This window comes from Melanerpes formicivorus, unplaced genomic scaffold (assembly GCF_026170545.1).
Source record: "Melanerpes formicivorus ecotype bairdi unplaced genomic scaffold, bMelFor1.0.p_v2 SCAF_60, whole genome shotgun sequence".
Taxonomy (NCBI): domain Eukaryota; kingdom Metazoa; phylum Chordata; class Aves; order Piciformes; family Picidae; genus Melanerpes; species Melanerpes formicivorus.
This window is the reverse complement of record NW_027142412.1, coordinates 669483-696801: the sequence shown is the minus strand read 5'-3', so window position 1 is coordinate 696801 and position 27319 is coordinate 669483. Positions and strand designations below refer to the sequence as shown.

General features: G+C 44.1%; 1 protein-coding gene across 2 annotated transcripts in view; it reads right to left on the bottom strand.

Annotated features, from left to right (window-relative positions):
* GCN1 (GCN1 activator of EIF2AK4) overlaps window positions 1-27319 on the bottom strand; it is a 43708-nt gene that overhangs the window by 6312 nt on the left and 10077 nt on the right. For both annotated transcript variants that reach the window (XM_068161753.1, XM_068161752.1), the window contains exons 15-53: window positions 26559-26711; window positions 25726-25818; window positions 24067-24142; window positions 23734-23893; window positions 22685-22874; window positions 22440-22564; window positions 21942-22120; window positions 21698-21791; window positions 20865-20978; window positions 20472-20670; window positions 19790-19945; window positions 16815-16996; window positions 16483-16563; window positions 15472-15615; window positions 14689-14816; window positions 14334-14523; window positions 13841-13911; window positions 12885-13050; window positions 11757-11951; window positions 11321-11567; window positions 10582-10703; window positions 10155-10269; window positions 9429-9608; window positions 8878-9098; window positions 8095-8163; window positions 7809-7947; window positions 7497-7693; window positions 7001-7143; window positions 6111-6228; window positions 5733-5948; window positions 5272-5436; window positions 4694-4855; window positions 4204-4296; window positions 3828-3971; window positions 2594-2863; window positions 2214-2327; window positions 1458-1688; window positions 698-891; window positions 46-160 (exon numbers count right to left, since the gene is read on the bottom strand). In XM_068161753.1, the coding sequence (XP_068017854.1) occupies window positions 46-160; window positions 698-891; window positions 1458-1688; window positions 2214-2327; window positions 2594-2863; window positions 3828-3971; window positions 4204-4296; window positions 4694-4855; window positions 5272-5436; window positions 5733-5948; window positions 6111-6228; window positions 7001-7143; window positions 7497-7693; window positions 7809-7947; window positions 8095-8163; window positions 8878-9098; window positions 9429-9608; window positions 10155-10269; window positions 10582-10703; window positions 11321-11567; window positions 11757-11951; window positions 12885-13050; window positions 13841-13911; window positions 14334-14523; window positions 14689-14816; window positions 15472-15615; window positions 16483-16563; window positions 16815-16996; window positions 19790-19945; window positions 20472-20670; window positions 20865-20978; window positions 21698-21791; window positions 21942-22120; window positions 22440-22564; window positions 22685-22874; window positions 23734-23893; window positions 24067-24142; window positions 25726-25818; window positions 26559-26711 (5951 nt within the window). The remainder of the gene's footprint in view (window positions 1-45; window positions 161-697; window positions 892-1457; window positions 1689-2213; window positions 2328-2593; window positions 2864-3827; window positions 3972-4203; window positions 4297-4693; window positions 4856-5271; window positions 5437-5732; window positions 5949-6110; window positions 6229-7000; window positions 7144-7496; window positions 7694-7808; window positions 7948-8094; window positions 8164-8877; window positions 9099-9428; window positions 9609-10154; window positions 10270-10581; window positions 10704-11320; window positions 11568-11756; window positions 11952-12884; window positions 13051-13840; window positions 13912-14333; window positions 14524-14688; window positions 14817-15471; window positions 15616-16482; window positions 16564-16814; window positions 16997-19789; window positions 19946-20471; window positions 20671-20864; window positions 20979-21697; window positions 21792-21941; window positions 22121-22439; window positions 22565-22684; window positions 22875-23733; window positions 23894-24066; window positions 24143-25725; window positions 25819-26558; window positions 26712-27319) is intronic.

Genomic DNA, 27319 nt, shown 5'->3' with positions numbered 1-27319 from the left:
AGACTGTCTAGAGCAGGGATCCTTGGCAGCTGGCTGATACAGTACCTCATCGTGTCCCAGCATCCCCAGAAGCACAGTGCTGATATTCTTCCTAATTGCAGCATCTACTTTTGCACCAGCTCCTCGTGTTACAAACCGCAGAGCCTGCAGCATTGTGTCCCTAGAAGTGAGCGCAAGGTACAGTCAGACACCACCCTAAAGAATAGACTGAGCTCTGGACACCTGTCACACTTTGTTACACAGCAGTGACACCAACACAGCTTCAGTTCAGGCTGATACTCTGCCCTGCTGAAAACGTGAGTATTTCCACCTTGGTGTACTGGTGTCTGTCACAATGTATTTTCTGACTATTCAAGAATAAAATTCTCAAATCAAGAAGTTAATTTCTTAGGGATCTGTGCACTTAGGATACAAGAACAGCTGCATTACTTCAGGTCAGACTGACAACCAGTACAGTCTTGCACCTGAAAATGGGCTGCAGTGGGGTGTGTAGGAGAGAGAATGGGGCAGGTTTCAGCAATGCTCCACCCAACACACTGTCACGGCTCAGCTTCTGACCCAGGAAGTCCCTATCATCCACAATGATGAACAGTCAACTGCTTTCACCCCTAAGTAAACTCTCCTCTCAGAATTGGGGGTGTGTTCATCCACCTTTCTTTCATCCTTTCCAAGCAAGGTCCTCTGAGGTATCACCTACCTGATGGCAGAGTCATCGCTCGAGCGAATTCCGTTGAGCAGCTCTGTGAAGAGAGGATCCACTTTGACGTGGATCACGATGAGTTTACCAAGAGCATCAGCAGCTTTGAGGCGAACGGCACGGTTTGAGTCTTGGAGAGCTTTAGTGAAGGTTGTTTGCAGCTGGGGCAAAAATGGTTTGAGGGCAATCTCAACCTATACCAGAGATGAAAGAAAGGAAGGTGATGCAGTCCAGTGTGAAATGGTTAGAAATCAAAGCCTGAGCATGGCCTCTTCTACAGCAGACATCACAAATAGGCCTTTTTCACATCCAACACTACTGAAATAGGAAAAACATGAAATAATAATGCTCCTAATATTTTCAAATCCTCATGCTGAGATGCAGGGGTAACACTGCTGAAAAACTTGACCCTCATGAAGAGCCTTTTGCATACAGAGCACTAAATAACAGCTGAGCCCAATTCAATGATACATTTAGCAGTGCTCATAAAAATGGTGGACACAGGAGAGATTAATTACATGGTAGTCTGTGATCACTTGGCAGTGGGATCAGCATTTAGCAGTACTTCCAAGAAGCCCAGTGACCCAAGCTTTGCACAGAAGCTCCTGGAAGAACACCATCCAATCACGCTACCATTCCTAAATAATCCAATCCACACCAGCACACATCCAAGCTGCATTTACAGGAACAGCAACAGGTAACCTCTGAAGGTTACCATGGAAAATGTTCACAAACCATAGTCAATTACTTTGAATTTTACCTTAGCAAGAAGAAGGCTTAATGTTTCAAGCAGAGCCACCTTGACGTTCCAGCTGAACCGATCTCCCAAGATCCGAATAAGTGGCCCAGTAATGCTCACCACAGATGGTTTAAGAGCTTCAGCAGAAGTCAGCTTAATAACCAGCCCTAAGGCCTTCGCTGCCTCCTCCTTCTGCTCTGGATTACCGGTTAAAACACCTTCCCGCAACACTAGGAGGATGGAAGTCACTCCCTGTCATGAAAACCAGATAAGAAAGCTTAGAAGCCAAGATGCAAAAAATATGTACCTTATTTTTGCTCCTGTTATGCATGAGATACACAAACTTGGGAGAGTTTCTCTCAGTTTCCTCTTGACCTTCAGCTGTGTGTTTCCACATTCACAGAGCTACTTTTATCTGGTTTGATTTCATGCATCTACGCCTTCCTAAGCCAGTTGCTATGAGAAAAGTGGTGGTGGCTCAGGGAATTTCTAAACCAGAGAAATTTGGCACAGAAGTCCAGCTTTACTCCCCCACAAAAAGCAGCCAGCAACCATGACTTACATGCATAACAGAACTGTCAAAGATCTTGTTACAAGGGGAGTCTTCTGTGGGGGTAAGTCAAGAGCAGCAGTAACCTACAAAAGGTCTCTCCAACACCCAGGATTGGACTGCCCAAATAATCACTGCTTCAAAGAGCTGTGAAGTCTTATCAGTCAGCTGCCCCAAAAGGTGGGTATTGTGGCTGTGAGGAAAGCAGGCTCATTCTGATCCTTTACCTTCTTAGGAATACAGAATCCCGGCACATGCTCGCCTTTGGCCTCATTCCCTACAATCCGGATATCCTTGTGCAGGTCCTCAATGAGAGCAAGCTGGTTCCCAGCATCTAATTTCTGCAGGAGAGAGGTGCAAGAGAAAGATGAGACACCATGACAGTCATTCTTTGTGAGTACCTCTCAGGTGTGTCAAGATGCCTCCTTGATTACAAAGTCAAGGTGTGAGAGTCAAGCCCATCTTAAAATCCTCTAGTCTTTGCAAGGTTTGTAAATGTAACATAGTTCAGAATCAAAACAAGGGCCACTTCAGGCACTGCTACCAGCTACCCCCTTTTTCTCCTTGCCAGGCTTTACCACTGTAACCTTTTTAAGCTGCCTCTCACCTTGGTGATGGAATTAAGCGCATCCCAGCTTTCATTCAGAACGACAGGGTTGGTGTCATTAAACAGACGAATCAAGCCTGAAACCAGGCTCCTGAGATGACCAGTGTAGTCTGCCTTTGTCTTGGAGCAGTAGATATTCAGAATGACAGCTGCTGCCTGTCTCATTCCCAGCTCAGGACTGCGGGTAGCTTCTAGTAAATCTTCAGTTATAATTCTTTGTCCAACCTCATCTTCCACCGACAGGATTACAGACTGGCAGTTTGCCATCTCCTGAAGAGTCCAAATTGACTTTCCGTTAAGTCTCAAACAGAACAAAGCCAGCTTCAGCCCCAAGCTTCCCCGTTATCCGCAGCGCTGTCTCCTAAGAGAAATACTACAGCATATCCCACCTGCTGATTATTGCTTATTAAGTAGCTGGTCATATCGCAATTAAAGGGTTGATTCAGTCCTGGACAGGCCTATAACCAACTCTCAGAATTGAACAAGTGCCTCAACTCTGCAGAACTGGTTGCTGCACAGGTTGCTCTTCAGCTGCACAAGGGATAATTTACAAAGCTCGGAGCACTCGGTCTCCCCATCCCACGCAGCCATCAAGAGACTGTGGGGCTTGTCAGGTACCATTTTTTAATGGAGGTAGTTTAATGCTGTGTGTCATAATACTAATTGCAAGGATGTCTGTGGGTACAGAGATCTCCAGACAGACTTGGGGCTACAAGCTGAGCTAATGGGCATCCACAGCAGACAGAGCACAGGACTCTGTCACTAACAGTCCTGATTCACTAATTTATGTACATGTCTATCTGTAATCACAACTCCAGGACATTCTCTGGAGTCCAAGTACCAGATGTTTCAGAAGGCAGTATAGGAGGAGTGCTGCATGCAAAACAGGAGATTTCCTCCCTTCAGCCCTTTAATCTTTCAGTCTTCCACATCAAGAATAAATACAAAGTTAACTAGACACTCTGGCAGTTCTCCAAGAATAAGTGAACTGAGAATTGTATCTTGTTGCAGGCGAAAGAGACTTTTAGATGGATACAACTAGATCTGGAGAGCATAGGTTTTCTGACTCACAATATGGCACCAGGCAAAAAGCCTCATCTTGAAAGAGCTAATGGACTAAATTAAAACACGCAATCTGTGTATCTAGAGAGCACAGACTCTGTGTTGGGAAGTAAACCTGAAGCTCTATCTTCAGGCAACTTGTCGTAACAAAGAGCTGAGCCCTGCTACTTGCCAATTGTTCTTCACTGGTCCCCAGCTTCTCTTTCAGGGCAGACATCATAGCGGGCAGGATGACACTCAAGTGCCTTGTCAGCGCATCCCCAGCTACCGACGAGAGGAAAGCTAGCACACGGGTGTTCACAGGGGGAGTAGTCAGCTGAAAAAAGCCAAAACAAACCAGAGTTTGTTCAGAAGGAAACTGATTACATCTATAACAGGAAAAACAGAAGCACAAATGCATCACAACTCAAATGCGAATGTTTTGAGCATAAAATCGGAAGAAAATCTGAAATTATGTTCTTCCTTTTGACATATTCCTTCAAAGCAAGTTGGTGGCAAGCAGAGGAAAAAGCCTAGTTCTGATGTTTAAAATTTGTGTCTGACTGTACCTTTGGCACCAAATAAGGCAGCACCACACGGCTCTTGACAGCCATAACTTGTTTAAGACCATCCACAGCAAAGTCAGATGTCTCTTCATTATCCTACAGGGAACGAGAAAGATGGTTTGTGACACACCAAGCTAAACTCTATTTCAAGTAACAATTCACCCACATACTATTCTATTATATAGCAAAACCCCAAACCAAGCTCTTCTGTCACACCAGAATGATTTTCTGTATCAGGAATGGTAGCCAGACAACTTCAGCAGGTGATGATGGGAATTCCCTAGTGCAGCCAGACATAGCAATTCTTAGGCCTAGGCTTTAGCTACCAGATGTACCTTACAGATTGCCAGGGTGACTCCATGGAGTCATGATAGAGCTGCCATTCCCTGGAAAGCCTGCCACTACAATCCTGCTTACCTTTCAGGCTAATTATTCAAAACCTGTCCCACAACATCATTAATCAAGTTGTTGACCAATGGTAAGCAATGTTTACCAGCTGCTTCAGCAAAAATGGCAGGATATCTTCAAGAGCTTGATGTCCAATTGTTGAGTGCAACTGCTCAAAAGTTTTAGCTGCAGCCTCTCGGACTTCTTCCAGAGGATCACAGAGCGCTTTTCGCACCGTAGGAACTAGGGACTCGGAGAATAGCAGTACCTAAAGGTGCAGAGATGACATTGCAAAACCTCTAAGTACAACAGACACATGCATCTCAGTGAAGTAGCTAAGGACGCAGAATTTGCACACGTGAAACTAAACTGCTGTTGGCTTGAAATGTGTTGGGAGAAAACCAGGATTAATTAACACAAATATCTGCAGTGCTCTAAGGCTACGTAGTAGTTGATTTCTATTAGTATAGCTCTCAGAAGTCAGAACTGTGCCATGTTGCAATTTACTGACAGATACAAATGCAAACATTTGCCCAAACAGCAACTCAGGTTAGTTCTAAGCCCTGAATGCAGCCCATAAAACAGCTCCAGCACTAGCTGTATTGTTGTGTCTCAGCTGCAATACCTGCATCGTAACACACCTATCTGGGAAACTGGAGATTTCGCCTTCCACGTGGAACTTACCGCATCCCTGCTGGTAGACTTCATTATCTCACTCAACCCAATGCAGACTCCTTGCCTCTCATCACTCTTGTCTGACCTCAGTCCATCCTCCAGAATGGGAATGATTTCAGGAAGGATCTTCTCTCCTAACTTTCGGACAAGGTCTCCTAATGTCCGTGCTGCAACCTGTGCCAAGAAGGGTACTGATCAACTGTTCTCCTGTTTTATAAAACTTTAGAAACATATAAACAGTATGGACACAGGAGTGGGAATGGAAACACCACTGCTATAAATAACCATAGGAAAACAGCTGTACTGCCATTACAGTGGCCTTCAGCAAAGGGAGCACTCAGGCACACTCATGCTTAGTACAGTTAAATTAATGACAGCTTTGGGATGACTTCCAGAAAGGAATTATCCTGTGTTCTCCAGGAATTAAACAGTCACCTGCAGCACCAGGAAGGCATTAGTCAGTTTCTCACCGTTCGCTTATCTGCACAAGTGCTGGCCAGGAATTTCAGCAGAAGCCCAAAGAGGGTTGGCAGAATCTCCCGCAGCGTGCGGGGAGTGTTGGAGACGACGATCTTCCAGACGTGCAGGGAGGCCTGGCGCACCACCAGCTGGGTGTCAGAGCGGCCCATGTACAGCCCTGCCAGCACCCTGTTCCTCCTCTCCACACCAAGAGCATTAATAATAGCCTGAAAAGAAACACCAATGGTGTTATCCACTCCTGAAAAGTCTAAAAAGAACAAATTAAATGATTATTTAATGTCTTTCCAGGAGGCTTCCCAGGGATTTAGGATTTAAATAATATGAAAGGAAAGAAGCCCAAAAGGCACAATAAACAAGAACAGCTTTACCTTGTTTGACTGGGCTGTTCCAAAGTTGTCATCCTCTGAGGCAGTTTCTGTGGTCATTTTTCCAGTGACTCCTGAGATATGGAATAGAAGATCTCCAAGAAGCTGAACTGAGCTAAATCTGGCAACAGGAACAAGTCAAGTGTTACGAACAGGGTATTCAGGCAGTACCTGTCCAGTATGACAGGAGGTCAGAGACAGATGTGAGCAAACTGCAAGGCCAAAAGCTAGGTCAGGACTGAAATGCTGTATGGGCTGATGTGCTAGTTCAGCCTGCCGACATGACTGAGAAGAAACATGTAAAAAGGAAAGGGAAGGAATGAATCACAAACTGGAAAGGGCTGAGAATTCTGGCATGAAAGCAATGAATCAGGGACTAGCCTAGACTCTAAACAGGAAAAACACACTGCCAGTGTCTGACTGAGCCCAGCAGACATGCAGTGGGCTAAGTGCACTCATCAGCTCTCAGGTGACACAGCCCTTTACTACCACTGATTTTTGAGCAATTGCTATTAGATGTGAGTGCTCCACTGCCCATTTCCATACACAGGAGAGCAGCAACTTACTCAGCATCTTGTAAAAACAAAAAAAAGTATCTAGGAGCTAAATATTGCCACATCAGCTGCCTTGGAAGTGTGTTTCAGAGTCACTATCAGAATTAACAATCTAGTAAGAATGCTTTGCAGGTACCAGGAAACGTGATCCACAGCTAGCAGGGCTTTACAGGCTCAGTGCTATGAAGCATCACACTTGAATCAGCAAGCAGAGAGACATGTGATTTTGCTTCCCAAGAGTTTTCTGCATTTGCTTGAGCAGCAACACAAGAGTCTAAATTGTACCAGTTTTTCAACCATGAAAGAGAAATGTCTGTGGACAAGGTGGTTATCCCTTACCTTATCCTCCACAAGTCATCAAAGAGGCCATCCTCAAGCTGTGGCAGCAGCAGTGCAATGGCAGTCTCAGCATACATGCTGATGATTCTCTGGCCAGCGCGCAGAGCAGTGTCCCGCACGAACTCGTTCTCATCTGCCAGTGCCTGAACAGAGAGAGAAAAGGCTCTGTGAGGGCTGGGAGTTTTCAACACTACACAAAACCAACAGGAAGAAAACAAAACAGTATTTTCTGTCTCAGCTGTGAAAAGCACATGAACTGTAGCGTTGTGAATGCACAAAGGTGGTTTCAAGAAACCCTTAGTGACTACAAACCAAAGTAGCAAATAACTTGGAGGAAGAAATAAATTACAATTTAAGTTTATTTCTTTTTCAGTAGTCCAGCAATGCTGGACAGATCTCTGCACATCCCACAATTACTGGAAATAATGCTTAAAATACCATGGAGGTTTCTTTTTATCCTCCAATAAGTAAAATTCTTCAGGTCTCTACTACATACCTTAAGGATACAAGGAATAATAGGACCAACATAGGGAGTGAACTTGTCTCCAAAGGTAATTGGCAGGTAGTTGAACATCATGATATAACCATCTCGTACATGTGGAGCAATATCCACTTTACTGGCTGTAGCTACAATCTCTGGCATAAGTTTCTCTAGCTTTTCTACCCCCAAACCAGCCATAACTTCAGCCAGACCTGGGGAAAAAAACAAAACAAAAGGAACAGAGCTGATATACACAAGGAACAGGCAGCTAATCTGAGTTAACAGGGCAAAGTCGGAGCTTTAGTATTGAGACACAACTATCCCCACCTTGAGCAGCACCAGATCGATCCACTGAGCTCTGTTCATATGTCAGTGTCTCCATCAGCCATGGCAACAAATCCTCAAAGCACGACTCTCCCATACCCTTCACCATGGCTCCCAGTGCCTTTGCAGACACCGTACGCACCTAACAGACAGGAGAAACAGGTCTGCAAAACATCCAGTCAAAATCACCAAGACACAGGTGCCAGGCTGATTACAGCTTCATGGAAGATAAGGACTAAGTCTCACCTAATGCCCTGAAAGACAAACTCTATTTGTACAAAAGACTTACTTCAGGTACAGGATCCAACAGAGATGCCTTCAGTCCAGGAGTCACACTGGGTAGGTAAGGAGCCAGATCCTGAAATGAAGAGGCCAGAGATTCCAAATGAGAAAGAGGTAACCTTCACATAAAGGGCATTCAGCCCCTTATTATTAGCAATCATCCATAAGATCCTGAGAGTTTGATCAGTTGCTTTCACAATCCTGCAAATAAGCACACTGAATTGTTCTGCAAGTCCAAGAAACAACACCAGGTCTGTGCAGATCACTCCAAACCTTTCGGATGCTCACTCATAACCCAGCGCTTTGCGGCTACAGAAAATCCAACCCTCTTAACATTTACACAAGGTTTAAAGGTAGAGCTTGTCAGCACTAAAACTAAACACAGATCTTTAGCCTACAGTGAGGGTCTGCAAATACCTTTCAAACAAACCCTGGATCCATTTGTAAGCAGCTGATCTGTGTTTCACTGGTACTGGTTTTGCTCGTCTGTTTGTTAAGGCATTTCATGTATGGTAAAAATGACACGACCTTTTTGCAGGGATAAATCCAGTAACACCTAGATGACCACAGGACAAAGCTGACAGTCTCAAGCACCTGAGAACTGTCACTGTCTTCACAGCCATTATCTGTTCATTGACACACATTTATTTAAAGAAGTTGCATGGGCTGTAATATTGTCATGGCACCTTAACAGCAAAATCCCAAACCCAAATAAATTCTCCCTAGTGGTTGCTCTGTTATCTCCCACACAGTAAATATAGCATGCAAGAGAGTGTTGTTAGCAGCCTACCTTCTGATCAGTCAGGGAGTACATGTTCCCAATGATCTGGGCAGCCATTTTCCTGGTGTCTGTGGAACGATCCTGAAAAGCTCTCTGAACAATCGGCATGATCAGCGCTAAGGATGGAGCATCAATGAAATGGACAAATTTGGTATCCAGCAGAGTCTGCAGACACTTCTGGGTCTTTCTGGAGGGGTCAGTGAGAGCATCCAACAGAACTGGAGCAATTGCTGAGTGTTTTGGTTTTAAAAAAGGGAAAAGAAAGACAAATTTAGTTGTATGTAAACCAAACATACCAGGGTGAGCTGGTGTCCTCTCATGAGATCTTTTAGATCCTTCTACAGGAACTAACAGCACAGGGACAGAGGAAACACTACTAACAACAGCTGACAAAATGGATAGGAGCATTTCAAAAGCCTTTACATTTTCATGTTGCACTTTTCCAGGAGCAGTTTCATTTCTGTAGAAGTCTGGATTTAATCCTAAATGCTGTGAACATAAACCTTGCTATTAGAAACCACAGTCATGTCAGGACACTAAGAGACTCAGACAGTTCTTACCAAGGATCTCTGGATTCCTGATGACAGACCCAATCTGCCTGAGGGCTTGCTGACCTGCATTCTGCACCTTCACATGAGAATCTGTGAGCACTTCAGTGAGTTTTGGCACAATATTGGGTAAGCAGGAAGAGAGCTGTTTGGGAGCACAGTAGGCCATAGCTCCCAGTAGTTCCACTGATCCTGTGTATGATGTACACAAAGAAAAAAAGAAAACAATACACAGCATTAAGAAGAGAATCATGAGGATGAGATTTACCTCAAACTCACATCTACCAGAACACAGAGTGGCTCAGAAAGGCTGCAATGTATCATAGTAGCAGTATCATGGTATCAGTCAGGGTTGGAAGGGACCACAAGGATCATCTAGTTCCAACCCCCCTGCCATGGGCAGGGACACCCCACACTAGACCAGGCTGGCCAGAGCCCCTTCAGAGACATTTTTTTCTTTTCAGCAGGGGGGTGTGGGGATGACACTTCCAGCTTCTGGAGTTCTTTTAGAAAGAGGGGGTGGTAAAAAAATGTCCCCTTGAATCTGCTGGGGGAAAAACAGTTGCTCAGATGTGTCAAGGAACTCATTTGTATCTCAGAAGCTGCAAGTTTTGCAGTCCCTTATGAGACAATAAACTATCAGGGCCATCTGTAGGGATGAAGGAATAAACAAGTGGAATGACAGCAAAGGGAACTGTGGGTTACTCTCAATCACAGCAGTCAGATATTGGTCCCTACCAGCTTTAGTTCTCCACGATTCCTCTTCTAGTGCTGCAAGAAGTGATGGCAAAACCAGCTTCACTCCATGAGTACTCAAGTTGCTCATCACGGCTTTGGCACAGTCATCTGCAGCCTCCAAGGAGAAGAGAACATTGAGTTAACAAGCTGTGTCACAACACAGTTTTTGTTCCTCAGAGACTCAATGGGAACAAAGCCTTCACATAAAATAGTGTCCCAGTACTATGAAGCAGCCAGCCAAGTAGCTCCTAACTAATGGCCAATGAAATAAGATGCTTTCAGTTATTAAGGAGATCCAGGTGTTACCAGTGGTATCTCAAGGGACAGGTCACCTTCTTAATTTGCCTGGTTACAAACAGCACTCACACCCATTCCATTTTGGTTTTCTCTTAACACTCTGACGTTCTCAGAAGTTTCAGGCATTTACCTCTCGCACGTACTGGTTCCCATCTCCAAAACAAAGCAGCAGGTGAGGAAGCACATGAACCACATATGGCTCAAAGAGCTTCCCAAGCATGCTGCAGAGCATCTCAAAGGCAAACAGAGCCCCTAAAGAAACAAAAAGGAAAATACAACTTCCTTTGAGAGGATGGAAAGCAAAGATAAAATTTGCCAAACATCTTCAGAATTTCTCCCAAAGTACTCAAATCTCACAGCTCAAAGTCTCTTGCCTTCTTGCACTAGTGGCTAGTGCTGTGGTGGGCATTTCTGATGTCAGAAAGGACAAGAAGCCCAGTAGCATTAAAAACATGTCATAGCCCTCTGAGTCCTAGCTTCAATGAGTAGAAACAAGGACAGGAAATGTCCAGCAGCAAAAGAAACAAGTAGGCTGTGAGAGCCCCTCTAGACCAGCTGACACTTGTACTGTCTCACAGGGAGTGGGAGCCCCTCTGACACCACCTGCCTCTGAAGACAGGAGGGAGGGACACATGGGTACTGTCTAGAAACAGAAACTCTTCTAGCACAACACAAACAGCAATTTTAGAATGCTCTACACAGTCAATGGCCTCAGGACAGACACTTCCCATTTCTTTCTCTGCAAACTCTAGTAAAATAAATGTAGCCAAAGCAAGCACAGGGCTTCAGGTATCATTTGGTCTGACCACAGTGGTAGTAGGTACAAGAGAAACAGCAAGTAGATGGAAATAAAAGCTTCTGTCCCTTACCCTCACGCCGACGGAAGTTCTTCTTGTCCTGGATAGCATCTGTCAGTGTGGTCATCATCTCCTGCTGCTTGAGGGAGAGGATGCCAAGGCCCTTCACCAGGCCTGCCAGCCCATAAGCTGCACCTTTGCGCTCAGCATACTTATCAGACTCTAAAAGCAGCTGCATTAGCTTCTGGATCATTCCTCCTGCATCCTCCTTAATGGCAGGCACCAGAGGTGGTAGACAGCTTGCCACTGACTCTTGAACCTGTAATACAATCCACCAGCTATCAGATCACAAACTATTCATCACCAGCATAACTTCCCCCTAGACTGCACCCACAATGGCAGCTTTCTGTTGCTGGAGCCATTTGTCATCTCTCTGACGTCCCTAAAAGTATCATAATGCTAACCTGCCTCTTCATGGAAGCAGAGAACTCCATCAGAAGGCACCCACCTGCTGAGATGGTGTGGACAAAGCTGCTATCAGTTTGCCAACAATTGGTTTCACTTTAGGGTCACTCTTGTCCAGATGTTTGGCCAGTGAACCCATCAGAATGACCACACTTTGCCTGACAGCATCATAACTGGCATCATTAGGAGCATTTTTCAGGAATTCTTCAAACACTGGCAAGAGAGAGTTAACATTGTCCTGAAAAACAAAACCACAGAACTTGCCACTGGAGTCCACTCAGAATGGGATTTGCTATGCTCAGTGGACTTGTTTGTTCTTCCCTGAGCCAACAAACCGAACAATCAGGCTGTATTTACAGTTCATTTAACGTGTCACATCACATAAAACCTTGTGCCATCCTGACAGGCAACAAATATTTACTGCTAGAGAGAAGTTAGCTCTTAAAAATTATACCCTTCAAACTTGCCAGCACAATGTTCTGCCAGAATGTAAGCTACTAGGCAAGACTGCTAGCCTAAACATCAGTGCCTGCTCTTCTGCTTGCTCCATTCCCAAAGGGAGAACAGAAAGATAAACTTCACAATGCTTTTCTAAGAAACAGAAGAATGGATATGAAAATACTCCAATTGTCTTGGGCTTAACAGGAACTCAAGAGGGCTGTCCAGACACACTGAGGAAACTGGAAGATGAGTGATTCACCCACTGCACACCTCCCCCATCTAATCCAGCATGAGAAGGGCTAACAGTGAGAAGGATGGTCCTCAATTCCCTGAATAGCTTCAGTTGATCCTAGTTTGGTTAAGCCAGCAATCAGCAAGCTTTCATGCTGTGTTTTGTATGAGACATGGAAGAGAAACTTCACCTTCTCAGGATTAAAAGACCTGTGGTCTGATTTTACTTCTGTTACTCTAGTTTTACATCACTTTAACTCTGCAGTTAATCCAGTGCTATTTCTTACTGCAATGACAGGGGGAAATCACACTCTTAGGCAACACTAGTCACTAACAGAACCACTCCAGAGCCACCAAAATTCCTGCAACACAAAGGTGTTCAAGTATTACAAGTAACAGTAACCTCTATGGGGAAAAATAAATATCTATGGGCTCCAACACAGTACTGACACCTTCACCCCACTTTCTTCCACTGCTGGAGAGCACCATTCAGACTTACTTTGCCATGAGTGTTGAGCGTTGAAAGAGCTGCATCCAGCATGCACTTCCTGACTGCAGGGCTGCGGTCGTTCAGGGCATCCGGTACAAAAAACTGAAAGAGGGGCTTCACCTGAGAGCTGTCCAGATGCTGGGACAGCTTATTGAGGGCCAAAGCAATGCCACACCTGTAAAGACACCAAGCTTGTGAGCTTACAGACTTTTGATAGAATTTGCTTGAGATCACAAGCACATCTGCTATCAGTAGCACATTACAGAAACTGAGAGAGGGAAGCACTACAAAACCAAAGAGCTTCAGAGCATCCAACCTCTCTGCATTTCATTACTTGCCCCATGCTGCAGGTTCCCAGAAGGACAACAATGCTTCAGCTATAGAATGACTTCTATCCCAATTAAGCGTTGCAAATACTTGGGCCAATAAAGGCAGACATCAGGATCACTTCATCTGCTGCTGAAATACAGCAGCTTTACACCAAGTTACAGCAGCACTAAAGAAGAGATCAGCTTAACACAGGTAGTGAACAAGATGATCTCCAATTGAACCTGTAACAGGGCATCCAAGTAGACAAAAGGTAATTAGTCAAACTGGAACATGTCCAGTTCATTAAGGTTCACACTGCTGCTCTTGAAACAATCAATTGCCTGTACAGAGGTGGGAACACAGTCTGAGATAAGACAGTCTGAGAGGGAACAACTCTGTTCTTATCAGGACTGAGAGAAGATAGCACCCAGTACTTCGATGGAACTGAGAGACTTGCAGTTTGGCCTGGCCAGCCTGCTGCAGGGCACAAATACATTCTACCATTCACCATCAAGTGAATACAAATGCATACAGTTTGTTCCTTTAGTATTCCCTTCTTTCTCCACTGCCTGAACTCCTAAATGAAAATTAAAAAATCTGGAGCATCTCATCTGGATGCACAGGAAGTGATGAGATCAATCTGAAGATGATTGTACCTTGCTTCCCACTGGTCAGGCGGTGACTCAGAGATCACTCGTCCCAAAGCATCCAAAACTGGAGGTGGCCTCTGGAAGAAGAAAACAATTTAATCAGAATGCCTTTTCCGAGGACACACATGCAGAGAACACTGTTAGCCACACCTGCAGAGAACACTGTTAGCCACACCTGCAATGCCATTTTAGAGTACTACATAGAGGTATAAAACCACCAGCAGAAGAGTTAAAAACAAGCAGAGAGCTAGAGTGGGCCCAAGAAGACTGCTCTGCCCCAGCCCTCCTGTACCACCTGCAGCATATCTTCCACCTGTGCAACAGTGCCATTACTAGCTGGTAACTTGAGGCTTGAGAAACATAGTCTGTGACAAGCAAACACAGCAACAGTAGGCTTCATGCACATCCTCAAGACAGACAAAAGGAAGAGTGATTAATAGAAGATATCAAATATAGGCCAAGCTCGTGGCTGTCAGCCCCTCAGAACAAGAGTACTCACGTAGAGCTTCTCCTGGTAAATCTCCTTAAGTTTATTCATGACCTCTGCCGCTTGGTTTCGATACTGAGCTACAGCTCTGGAAAGGGCTTCAGCACCTGCTTGTCGCACTGCCTCTTCGTGGTAGATGACATCTTTGATCAGCAGAGAACAGAGGTCAGGCTGCAGCTCCAGACCCATGGACTCCCACAACCTGCGGTACACAGAAAGAGACGACAGATGCTCATCCATCAGCAGGAGAAGCCACTGCTTTATGCAAATATCAGGGGGGCAAAAGCTGACCTCCACCTGCAGGAGCTCCATAGGTGAACAGAAGAGAGGGCCTCCCACAATCCAATCAGCCAGGAAGAACTCTTACCTCTCTGCCAGCTTCTGGATCTCATCTTCCACATCAAACCTGACTACCCAAAGGCGACGCAGCAGATTCAGCCCATTCTTTTCATCGCTGTCTGGGGTTGGCAGAACCATTTGTAACTCCATCAGTCCCTGAATTAGTTTACAGAAGAATCAATGCAAGGATCTGATTTTAGAAACAGATGCTTAAGACACTTAAAACCTTTGCAAAGTGAAGTTCTTGGTAGCTGGAAGTGTCAAAACCCATGTTTGCATGTGCAGCATACTGCCTGTGCAGATCCAGAACTCCCTGTTGCTAATAGGTGAGATGGTGAAACTCAAGATAGAGCTCCACAGGCAGGCTGCAGAGGCAGCTGGGCACTGAGTTGTGCTCTGGTGACTACAGACTTGTCTGCTTCTGAACACATAAGAGCCAGCTCAGGTGTGCCAAGCTGAAGTGTGACAAAAACATGTGACAAAAAGCATCCTTTGGTTTTCATTCTTTTTATTTTCCAAGAAATAACTCAGTCTTGAAGCCTTCAAAAACAGAGCATAGGAATTTTTGGACAACTTTTCTAAGGCTATGCTCCTTGGAATTGTAAATAGAGGGTGTTAAGTGTTAATAATTACACCTGTTTTAACAAAACAAAGGCACAGATAGACCCAGAGTACTCCTTTTTGCAAGGTAAATCTAGTACAAAGAGCATTACTTAGAGCACTACTGTTCAGACACTACCCAAAGACTAGCTGAAGCCCCTCCTCATAACTGTTAGAGAACATTCACCTCCCCTGGATGATTCCCACCTACCCTGAGAGCTGCATCTCGAACATTCATGCAGGGAGACTGCAGGGCCTGCAGCAACACATCAATCTCCTCCTGCTCTGCATAGGCACAGCCATCCTCCCCGCTGCTGCTTGTGCACAGCGTGGTCAGTGCATTGGAAGCCAAAACCTAAAATGTCATAAGGAAGTATTAGAGACTCCACCACTGCCTTCTGCTGCTGGGCACCTGGTCAAAGCAAGTGCAGGGTGGGAGCTGAGTGCTATCACAAGAGAATAAATTCGCAAAGAACAGTGACAAGGGTTCATGATCAAACCAAGAACTGATAGGTTTAGTCCAACCCTTTGCCATCTCATCCCTTAGAACAAACACTCAGGGATTGACTACTAAACTTCTTTGACAGAACAAGGCCTTGCAGAAGGAATAAAATGCCTCCCTTATGAGGAGAGACTGAGGGAGCTGGGGCTCTTTAGTCAGGAGAGAAGGAGACTGAGGGGTGACCTCATATGTCAAGGGTGACTGCCAAGAGGATGGAATCAGGCTCCTCTCAGTGATGCCCAATGACAGGACAAGGGGCAATGGGTGGAAGTTGAGGCATAGGAAGTTCCATGTAAACATGAGGAAAAAAAATTTCACTGTGAGGGTGACAGAAAACTGGAGCAGGCTGCCCAGGGGGGTTGGGGAGTCTCCCTCTCTGGAGATATTCAAGACCCGCCTGGATGTGTTCCATTGTGATCTGGCATAGGTGATCCTGTTCTGACAGGGAGGTTGGACTGGATGATCTTTCAAGGTCCCTTCCAGCCCCTAACATTCTGTGATTCTGTGAAAAACTGCAGTGTAAGTTTGGTGCATTAAACCCACAGGAAAAAAGATGCAGATATTTTAACCCAAGATGAATGCCATAAGCATAGGAGAAAAATCGGTAATGTATCAACCACCAGCCTCAGAGACTTAAACAAGGTTGAAGTGTTTCCCTCAGTTAGTTGCTGATGAAACTTGGGCAGAATCTTGACTGTGCTTATAAAGACAAGGACTCACCTGTAACCGTGGAGAACCTGTTCCAATCACCCGTGTCAGCAGCACCAGCATGTCCCTCCGGGGCAGCAATTCTGGGCCGTTCTGAAAGGTTAGGGGAGAAAAAGTTTTATGCCTGGTGACTCCAAAGTACCCTGTGTGTGTGACATTCCTCATAAAAATCACAACCAAAACCTAAGGCTGGATGGGTAACCAAGACCTGTGACAGAGAACAGTCTTCCACTGTTAACTTGTACAATTAACCTGCTTTGTCCAGTTTACACGTGAGCTATTTCATCTCATGCCTCATCTGAACAAGCTGCTGAAGGAGGTCATCTGATCCCCACAGCTCTCACCTCATCCACCAGCAAAGCCTGGCCATTTGCTGATGATCTCAGCTGAGCATGGACTGTAAGGATCTGCAGAATCTTGACCAGAAACTCCTCCTTGTCTTCACTGTCATGAGGTGTCTCAGTTATAACAGTCTTTAGGAGAGGAAAGACTAAGGAAAATGCTGGAGCTGATAATGGGGCAGCACCTGCAGAAAGGAAAGACAATCTTTTGAGCATAGCTGACCTTGTTGTATTCACAAATGTTCTAACTCTAAACAGGTCTTTGTTTTAAAGTATTGGTTGGTGAAAAAGGTACACCTTGGTAGCACATAATTAATATGGCCAGCTTCAGCTTTATGAACCAACACACTAAGTGACCCTAAGCATTTCTATGCCCCTAGGACACTGAAGGACACTGAAGGACACTGGCTCCACACAGACAATCCTCAGTCTGTTCAAGGCAGTGCACACCACACTGTTTAGCCTCTGTCACTTTGCCACTTCACTTAGCAGCAACAGTATGGTCCCAACAGTTACATTTCGCTTTTCAGTGTTAGATTAATGATTGGACTTGATGACCTCAAGGGTCTTTTCCAATCTAAATGACTGTATGAATCTATCTAACGTTGTTGCTGCTTGCTACACCAATGAGCTGACTTTAATTGAAGTCCCATTAGGATTCCAAATTACTTCCAGTGCTTTAACGGTGTGAAAATACACACAGTAAATGAAATCTAAACAAGTCAGTAGATTAAAGCAGACAGGCAAAACTGGGTTTTGTCTGTCCTGGAACAGGACACAAAATCAAATCCATCACACAACCAAAGCTGATATAAAAGCTATTATTTAAAGAGCAATAAGTTTGTGTGTGCACTCTGAGAATTAAAATTAATTAAACTACCCCAAAAAACCCCAACCCTAAGGTCAGTTTTACTTCTGAGCAGCAGGACCCACACAGGGGTCTGACACACTGTAACTAACTCACTTTGAAAATTCACTTCTCCCATTTGCCAGCTACCTTCCCTTTATACACTTCCTATCAGTCTAGCTAATCTGTCATTCCAGTCCTCAGCTGCCTCTTGAGAATGAGGTTCCTCTAATTCTGCTGCAAGTCTCAGCTCCCCTCCCACCCTGAAAAAAATTAAAGGTTTGGGATTCCCCTTGTTAAAGATTTTGATCCTTCCTTTTCACAGGTGCTTGTTATAGGACATAATAAATGTTCCTTTCAGTCCCTCCAGTTAGTCCAGTTAAACCCCAAGCACTGGACTAGGGAAAACATTTGCTTTCTATTTTCTACATCCTGTGCTGTCTGAAAATGCCAGATCTCAAATTCCTAAGATGCAGACGAAGAGCACTGCAGATACAATACTGCAGTATTAGTCAGCTTATGTAGGGCATGGATACTGCAAAAGTAGTTCAAGGCAGAAATATTAAATACCAAACACATGGTGAGCTCCTGACTATTTCACATGAACAGCTTAGGCAAACTCCCCTCCATTTCTGATGGGGGATTTTTCTTTCTCTTTGCTCAGTGTCTGCTCACTTTTACACTTTTGGGGTTTGATTTTTGTAGATATTTTTAGGCTTAAACAACTGTCCCTATATGAAGAGCAGGAAGAATAAAGCTTCATCTAAGATAAATATTCTATTAACAGAGCAGCTGGTACTGACCACAAGGAAAAAAGATTATGTGTCTTGGCATTTCAGCAATGAATGAGAACTCTTATCATCCACATTATAGTGAGGTATGGTCTCTCTAAGGTCTTATGGCAACCTAAGAAACTAACCTCTCTTAAATAATATGACAAGACTACACTCCAAAGGACTCTGAAAATGAGGAAAAATCATTTGGGACTATAACATGGTTTGCCCAACAAAGTGCTATGGCACCTACTTCCTTGCTCTTGTAGAAATGAAAAACAAAATCAGATATTCACTTAAGTACTTGAAGGACAAGGGATGAGAACACTTACACTGCTTTCTGGAAATAAGACTGAAAATGGATTCTAATGTTAAGGAATTTGCACTTACTATGGAAATAACTTGCATAGTGGGGCTACTGAATTATCCCTGAGATGTTCAGTACTGAAGTGGTGCTCAACATGGTCAATTGCTGCTACTCAGCTGTGAAGATTACATGTGCCACAGTCACCACTAGGGTAAGGACCAAAAGGAGTCCTATGTTTCCTTTAAATAATTAGAAACCATCTACCACAGCAGCTTTTGATTGAGCTAGATGATGAGTAACTCCAAAGCCTGGGTGATCCATCTCTATCACTACTAATCCTCCAAAGGCAGCAGACCTATCCTCTCTCTTCTGTGCTGTTGTCTTCAAAGTGGTGGTAAAAATACTTGCACTCCCCACCGTGAAGCAGAGTCTAGAAGTGATCTGAACTCAATGGAGAAAAACAAACACACGCCAACAAACCCAACACAACAATCCATTCAAGATAAAAAGGTTCATTTTAACCCAGACCATATTGGTGCTTGCCTTCCCTGTTACAAAGTGGGAAAGAGCTGCTGCTTCTACAACTGTGCCAGAATAAAATATTCATGAACTGCAGCACTACACAGAAAACAAGCAGAGGCCACAGGCACTTCATTGCTGAGATCACAGATAACAAGCAATTATTTTGTCTTTCTACTTAGTCTCACTGAATCACTTATGCTAAGTGATGTTGAAAGGTAGGAAATGTCCCTGGCAAAGACGAGCCTTAATTTGACTACTATTGTATCTGTAACCACCATTTTAAGGGAAAAAAATACACTGTTACTTCATTTTTTCACTTACTGTACTTGGATAATTTCTACCACTGCAGAAAACCCCAAACAATCAGAAGGGTTTCCTAGCTGTAGACTTACTCTTTTTGGTTTGTTTTGAGGGTTTTTTTAAAGTGAAGTCTTAGCTATAAAACATTACACAAACCATTGAGATTACACAGCTCACAGAGTTACTGGGGGATGTGGAAAAGGTCAGAGTGCTCTACAGGGCTTTTTACCTGGCTCTCCCTTGCCTGTTCGACTAGGAATGGTATGGGCATGCAGCAAGCCAACAACTCTGTTCAGAGCAGTAGGCAGCTCCTCTTGACACCAGGATTCATCTAATTCACATTCTGGCTTCATCAGGCGCAGGGTCACATGGCTCACTAAAGTACCTGGTATGAAAGAATAAAGATTCTGTGACAGGACCAAACCCAAACACTTGAGAGAAAAATTCCGCACGAGCACAGAGCCAAGAACTGTAACAAAAGCTCTGGGCAAGGGCCCCAGCTGCAAGAGGCACAGAGAAGGAAGCAGAGCCCCAAGGTTATAAGGGACAGCTTCCTTCATACACACAGATTTGAGTTACAGCCTCCAAACTCTACACAGGGGAGACAGGCCCACTGCAACCAACTACTACTGAGAGGTGGTCACAATGACTAGACAACTCCTTGTCTTTGGACTCAGTCCTATTCAGCAGCAGGATCTCTAGTTCACTGCAGTCATCTTTCTAAGCACTGTTCCAGGGTGGTTTTTCCTCTTGGCTGTCTGCAGTATATGTTAATCATCCACAGCTTGTAAAAGCAAGGATGTTCACCACCCTGACATCAAAATAATGCACTCTGCCCTTAGATGGCTGGACTGGATGATATTAGAGGTCTTTTCCAACCTAAACCACTCTGTGAAACTGCAAATACTAACCAAAGGTTTTCAGTCGAGCAGGCATGACACAGGAAGCTAAGGAAAGAAAAGGATCCTTAACCCTTGGAGCAGCCAAAGGGGATCTGAAGAGCGGCAAGAAGGAGCCGATGAGACCAGGGATGTACTGAGTTAGACCAGGAGGCTTCCTCTTTATAACAGTGTCCAGGAGTCCTAGGGCTGTTTCCAACTCATTATCAAGCTGCAAGAGAAACAATTGAAAAGGTTGCCATGAAGACTGCATTGGGGAAAAATCAAGTTGTTACATCTAATTTCTAATTCCATAGACAAATAGATTATTGCCAGATATTCTCTATGCTACTCCATTTTCCTTTTAGCACAATGCCTTGGGTCACGCTTGCTACAGAGCTGACAGAAAAGCCCATCAAAACTTACCTCCTTCAGACGTTTTCTTATCTGAGACTCCCTTTCCAGCTGTGCATGCATCAGCTCCTTCTGCTTGCTAGTCAGTTGCACCTCATCTTTTATTCCTTTCTTCTTCTTTATTTCCTGCAGCAGAAATCCATGGACATTATTAACTGAGTGCTATTAACATCATCCCCTCAATTAGGCAGAAGAGAGTTGGACATGTTTGGGTTTAAGCAAGTTACTTTTAAAATGGAATTGAAATACCCTTCCAAGCACATCACTCTGAAGTGAAGACACATAATGGAAACCAGCAGGTTAACAAGACTTTAATGCCCCATTGGCAGCATAACAGCAGCTCCAACCCAAACGTAAATGGGTCACAAATTATTTGATATCATTAGGAAGACCTGTCCAGCTCTTTCTGCAGCAGATGGGCACATCATCCTTCCCAGAGCAAACAGAACTCAACCTTTAATGAAAGAATGCTCCAGTCAACCTCAAATGTTCCCTTCCTTTCACCACATTCTTCCCCTCACCTACATCCCTTGCTCTGGCCAGACTGAACAGAACTGCTGGCCATTGACTGCTGCCCATTTAACAATCCTTACTGAAAGAGTTACACCAGATACACTGGACAAGAGGTGAAGAGAAAAAGCAGGTATTGCCAACCAGTCAGTGCAGTCATACACATGTAGAATAACACATCAATTAATACAAACTGATGCCTCCAGACAACATTCAGGGGTTCAAAGAAGTTCAGAGAATCTTTCCCAACAGTGTAGACACACCTGAAGCCATGCAACAAAACAGAGACAGCAGTGATGGTTCTGAGAATCTGGTTTCCTCTTCCCATAACTCACCTCCTTCAGCTCCAGCTCAATGATTTGTTCCTTGAAGGAATAAGCTTTGTTCTCCCTCTTCATGTTAGCTTTTTTCATACTATCCTGTTGAGCACTGAGAAGGAAAAGTAGGGAAGAAATCAGCACTGCTATGGACTGAGAGCACATAAACCCAGGAACTCCCATCCAAAAAGAGCATCTGACAAACCCACTCAGCCCCTGGCACTCCCCAGGTGCACAGAGAAAATAAATGATCAAGTCTTACCTCTGTATTATAGACTTGTCATAGAGTTCTCCCTCTGGTGTCTTCATGATGGCAAATTCCTCTCGTGTAACCTGGCACAGAGCTGGATTCTCCATTGATGCTGTGATAGTGCTGATGAGCTGTGGGAGTACTCTGCCAGGTGACAGCAGAGACAGAGATCCCACTGCATTCATAGATGACTATCAAGAAAACAAAGGAAAAATACATTAGTATCAGTATGCCTTGAAATTGTCTCCAAAAGGTATTGTCCTGTTGAGGCAACCCAGGTCCTAATTCCTTGCTCAGCACGTACTTGAATCTTACCTAAAATTCGATTGCTGGTGCACATTCTTTCCCCCTGACATCCCAGCTTCCTTTCACAAGACATATTCTCTCTGAACCTGCTTTTTAGATAGATCTCCTTCCTTATAGACCAGTTATTACTTAACTCCTCCAGAAAACCCTCTTGTTCCCAAGCATCTCCCAAAACTTAGCGCAAGGAAAGCAGACATTTATCACCTGGTTCTCTGCAGTGTAGGCAGTGATCCTGGGTAATATGTCATTCAGGTGTTTGGTAATGAAGTCTTTGGGATCTATCTTCATCTTGATGAGGAGGGCTGGCCAAAGACCTGGCTGCACTGCCACTAGCAAGAAGAATAAATGAGCATAATAAATACAAAGCAGACCGCTAATCCAATGAACCAAAAAGGTAAGATAAAAACCCATCCACTGGACATGAAAGCGGTCTTAAGCCCTTCACTTACCTAGAGATGGATGATGGCTCACCAGCAGCATCTCCAGTGCCAGCTTTTCTGGCTCAAAGGAGTCCACATCAAGCCCTGCCACACTTGAGATGACACAGAGTGCCTCAAGAAGGACGCGAGGAGGAACGTACGACTTTCCTAGCTCTGAAAGCTCTCCCGACTCCATCACCAGGACTTCATGGGGCAGAACCTGAGTGGACAACTTGTCATTAACACATCACACCAAGCCTTCCTGAGCCCTGAGTACTTCCACACAGGAACACCATACTGAATACCAACAATCAGCTCCCTCTGCCAGTACCAAACCCATGAATTTTTCAAAGGGAAAAAGGGATACAGGGTAACAGCGGAAACGAAGCAAAGAGCTGTCAGTGGCACAAAGACTAAGGATGGAGGACTGCAATAGACTTGTCTAAAATAAAACTAAACCAATCATTTTTGGCAGAGGACTTTGGAAAAGGGTGAACCAGCTGGCTGGCAACAGTAAGCTCAACTTCTGCAGCCTAATTTTACCCAGCATCTTTTCAAAAATACTGTGACATGGGAAGAGTATTTACAAAGTTCCAACCTTGGCACCCAGTTAGGGCAAGAGTTCTGTATCCTGACAGGGCACTGCTCTAACACACCCAGTAATACAGGACTCATTGTTTCTTGTTCTTATTTTCTTTCTATTTTTGGTAATAATTGCTACTAAAGTATTTATATTATGTTTGTATCAAATAGGCAGCACAGGCTGTAAGCCAGGGCCAAAGAACCACGATGCCAAGAAAAGATCTAAGCACTTAGTCTTCCAGCAGGGATTAAAATAATAGAAGGACATAGAAAACTACAGCTTCCTCCCCAAATAATTCTGAATGCTCTTTTGTGTATATAGGGAAGACAAGGCACACCACAGGCACTGCTACAGTAACATGCAAGTGGCATTCTAGATCATCTGGAAGTGAATCACCTTCCTTTGATGCTGTATGTCAAAACTAACACAAATGTAGGGCAGGGAGGTGATTGGCAGTACACACAGTAAGCAGAGACTAGGCTTCTTGGCTATTCACCTTATGAGAACTGAGAACCACTTTCAGTTCCTCCAAGAGCCCATAGGCCAGTTTGTAGCCTCCCAGAGAAGACAAGAGCTTCTTAACAGTTTGATGGGCCTGTCTTCGAACGTGCCAGGTCCGACTCAGCAGTACTGCAACGAGGGCACGGTGATACTGCCTGGGAACAGAGAAACGAACAGGTTAGCAAGGGCAGCAGCACTGCAAACCAGCTGGACACAAAAGCACAAAGTTCAACATTTGGTGCACAGACCCAAGCCCACCCTCTCCACTGCCCACATTAACATGCAGGGATCAGACACAGACTGGTGGCAGTGACTGTGCTCTACGTACTGAACTTTACTCTCAGGTAGCCTCTGTGCATGGTCCAGCAGAAGGCGCTCTGTCAGCTGCAGCACTGTACACATGGCTGAGGGAATAGAGAAAGATTGAAAATAGCATCAGACTTCCCAGGAAGGAAAGAAAAAGCTATATTTTTACCTGAAAACAAAAAGCAAGTTGGACACATTAAAACTGCTACCAAAACTGAGCCTCTACATAATCTTCTCAGTGAAGCGAAGGACAAATCCAACTCAGATCTGCCAAGCCTGGAAACAGAACCCTGATTTCATAGAAAGGTTATTAGCTGGATCCCAGCAGAATTTTCCTGACCACTGTGTGCAACCTATTTCTGTCTGAATCAACAGAGCAAAATCAAATGATAAACACCATGCTTGCTGCACCAACTGTTAATTCCTGAACCCTGAATTCATGCACAAGTGCATAATGCTGTTTGAAGAGCATTTTACCTCATGCCATCTTCTGAGCTTCAGCTGTCACTAAGCCCTTTGGTTTGTGTATTAGTGTTGAATGATAATGTTGACTAAGGCAGAAGCAGAAAGCCCTGAAACATGGGATGGGTTATAGTTTGTACATGACAAGGGGACTTTTGACATTCAAGGCATCAGACAGCCTGGGGATGTTAACCATGTCAAGTAGATGGGTTTGCTTAAATAACCACTAATAAATCATGACAGTATCTACTCTTAACATTAGTTTTTGGATATAACATCCTAAGGGAGCAATATAAAAATCTTCCAAGTTGTGCTGTTTCAGGACATTTACAGACCCAGGCAGGAATATGATAGATACACACATTGCCTTCAGAAAACAGAAGCTACAGGAAGCAAAGGCAAATGATCACAGAATCACAGAATTGCCAGGGTTGGAAGGCACCTCGAGGATCATCTAGTTCCAACCCCCCCTGCCATGGGCAGGGACACTTTCCACTAGAGATCAGGGTGCCTGGAAGCCACATCCAGCCTGTGCTTCAAAACGCCCAGGGATGGAGCTTCCACCTCCTCCCTGATGTGGTGATGTTATTTCCCAATTAGAAAACGTCACTTCTTCAAAGCTTTGCTCAAAAGCAAAATGAATCATTTCAGGGAAACAATTCAAGAGCTCATTTTCAAACCTTTCAATTTAAGATGCAGTCACCAATGTTTTCTGTTGGGCACATTCCATTAATTACCTTTATTTATTTTTCTTCTTCAATTAATCTTTAAATGCAAGAGAACAGAGCATAAAGAAACTCATTTATAACCCAACTGATTTCCTATATGTTATTACTCTTCCCCCACATATCTTAAGATTTCTACTGGCAGGTTTTCTTCTCCAGCCCTTATTTTACTTTTTCCCATCTTAATGTTAGGTTTCTCCACATCTTCCAGATTGTTGCAAGTATTTACCTACAAATTGGGACACCACGCTGAGGCATTTTGTATGGGAAAGACTTTGACAGAACATACACATTTGGTATTGTAAATGTTTGATAACTCAGATTCATTTAGAAAGAAATCATTTCACTGCCAAGCTTAGATTGCAAGCCCAGACCTACTTCTGAAAGAGCACACTCATTTGAACGTGAAACTGGATCCTCCAAGGAGCACAGAACAGGGCTGACAGCAATATTAGTACTATGTAATAGAGTTAGCCAGCAACTAGACAGTTTACCTTCCTCTGATGCAGACTGCAGGAACTTCTCAGATGTAAAAATCTGTTTTTTCTCATCCAGAATCAGCTGCCAGAAACCACTCAGTTTAGACTCTAACAGGAAAAGAACAGATGTCCATCAAGGATGTTTAAAAATCCATCAGAACTCATCAGCATACATAAAACACAGTAGAATTCTGCCTCCTGAAATCACTTGTTACTTCTAGCTTTGTCTTCAGTTTTAAAGCCTCTCATCACCCTCTTGCAGAAGAACAAGCATGCCCAGAAAACACCTGCTGACAAAGATGCATTTCTGTGACTTAGGCTTGTGAAATGTAAAGTCTGTTACACCTTAATCTTTCACAGGACACACCTTGCTAAAAGTGAAAGGAAGGAGGAAAGCGGTGTGTTGCTTCTGACAGACAGAACACACACCTGGCAAAACATCCTGCCAGCTGATCAGCTTAGACAGTTCTTGCAATATCCTCTAATGGAAGTTAGAATTCCAGGCCTCGTGCTTTCCAGAGATGGTTTCTAAAAATACTACCCAAATACCAAGCAAGTAATACTTGCAGTGCATGAGTCAAGGCCTAGCATGTAAGGTCTGGGTGAATGTCTTCTGTCAGAATAAAGAAGAATGTTGTCCCAAGCAAATGGAAACTGAAATGTACAAAGCCACAGAAGAATTCTTCACTGACATCATTGAGAGAGGTAGGAATAAATCCATGGTTTGCAGGAAAGCAGTGACTCTGTGCAGGACAGTACACAGATCAAGGAGCAGTATCTCATGCACATTGTCAAGAACCATCAGAACCTGTTTGTATTGAATTCTGCTAGACATTCTGTGACCTTACCAGTTTGTCCCTCAATTACTGACATCCTGCAGATCAACAAAGCTGCAGCAACTCCCTCAGTTACCATGGGAACCTGAGTACTTTGAGATGCTGCTTTTTCTACTGTCTGGATCAGCATCGGCAGCAAGTCCATCCCCTGCAATAACGTGTCACCTGAGGAGACAGAAAGAGCCCAGTTACAAAACAACACAGTCCTTCACACTTCACTCCCCAAGGGTATCAATGGCATCTCTGTTGTCACGAGACAAGGAAAGGAACCAGACACACAATATAGAGACTCTGAATCTCCCAGAGTATTTGCCAACCACTGTTATCATTAAACTTCAACTATGAAAAGCTAGATGATACCCACTTTAGGCCTTGCCTCACAGATGGAACAGTCCCATCTCAATACCAGTTACTGTTCATGGGACACAAAACACTAATTCAGTTACAGTAAGGGAATTGGTTCAAATCACAGGAAGTCTGACTTCAAAGATTATGCTTCCTTAAGAGGGGGAAAGTAAATTCCTGACAAGCCATGTTCCAACAATGTTCCCACTTCAGACATTCACCAGTCAAGGAATCCCACTGATCTGTGACCCTCACTACCACAGAAACTGAGCTAGGTGTTCCTGGTATTTCCAGAAGCAACATCTCACACACCCTACTGGCAAAGGAAACAAGAGACCTTGTGATTTTCTGTGTTAAGTATCCACAAATAGTGTTTTAACCATAAGAATTAGAATCCCTTTTTCCTTCACATCCCAGCTGAATGTTTC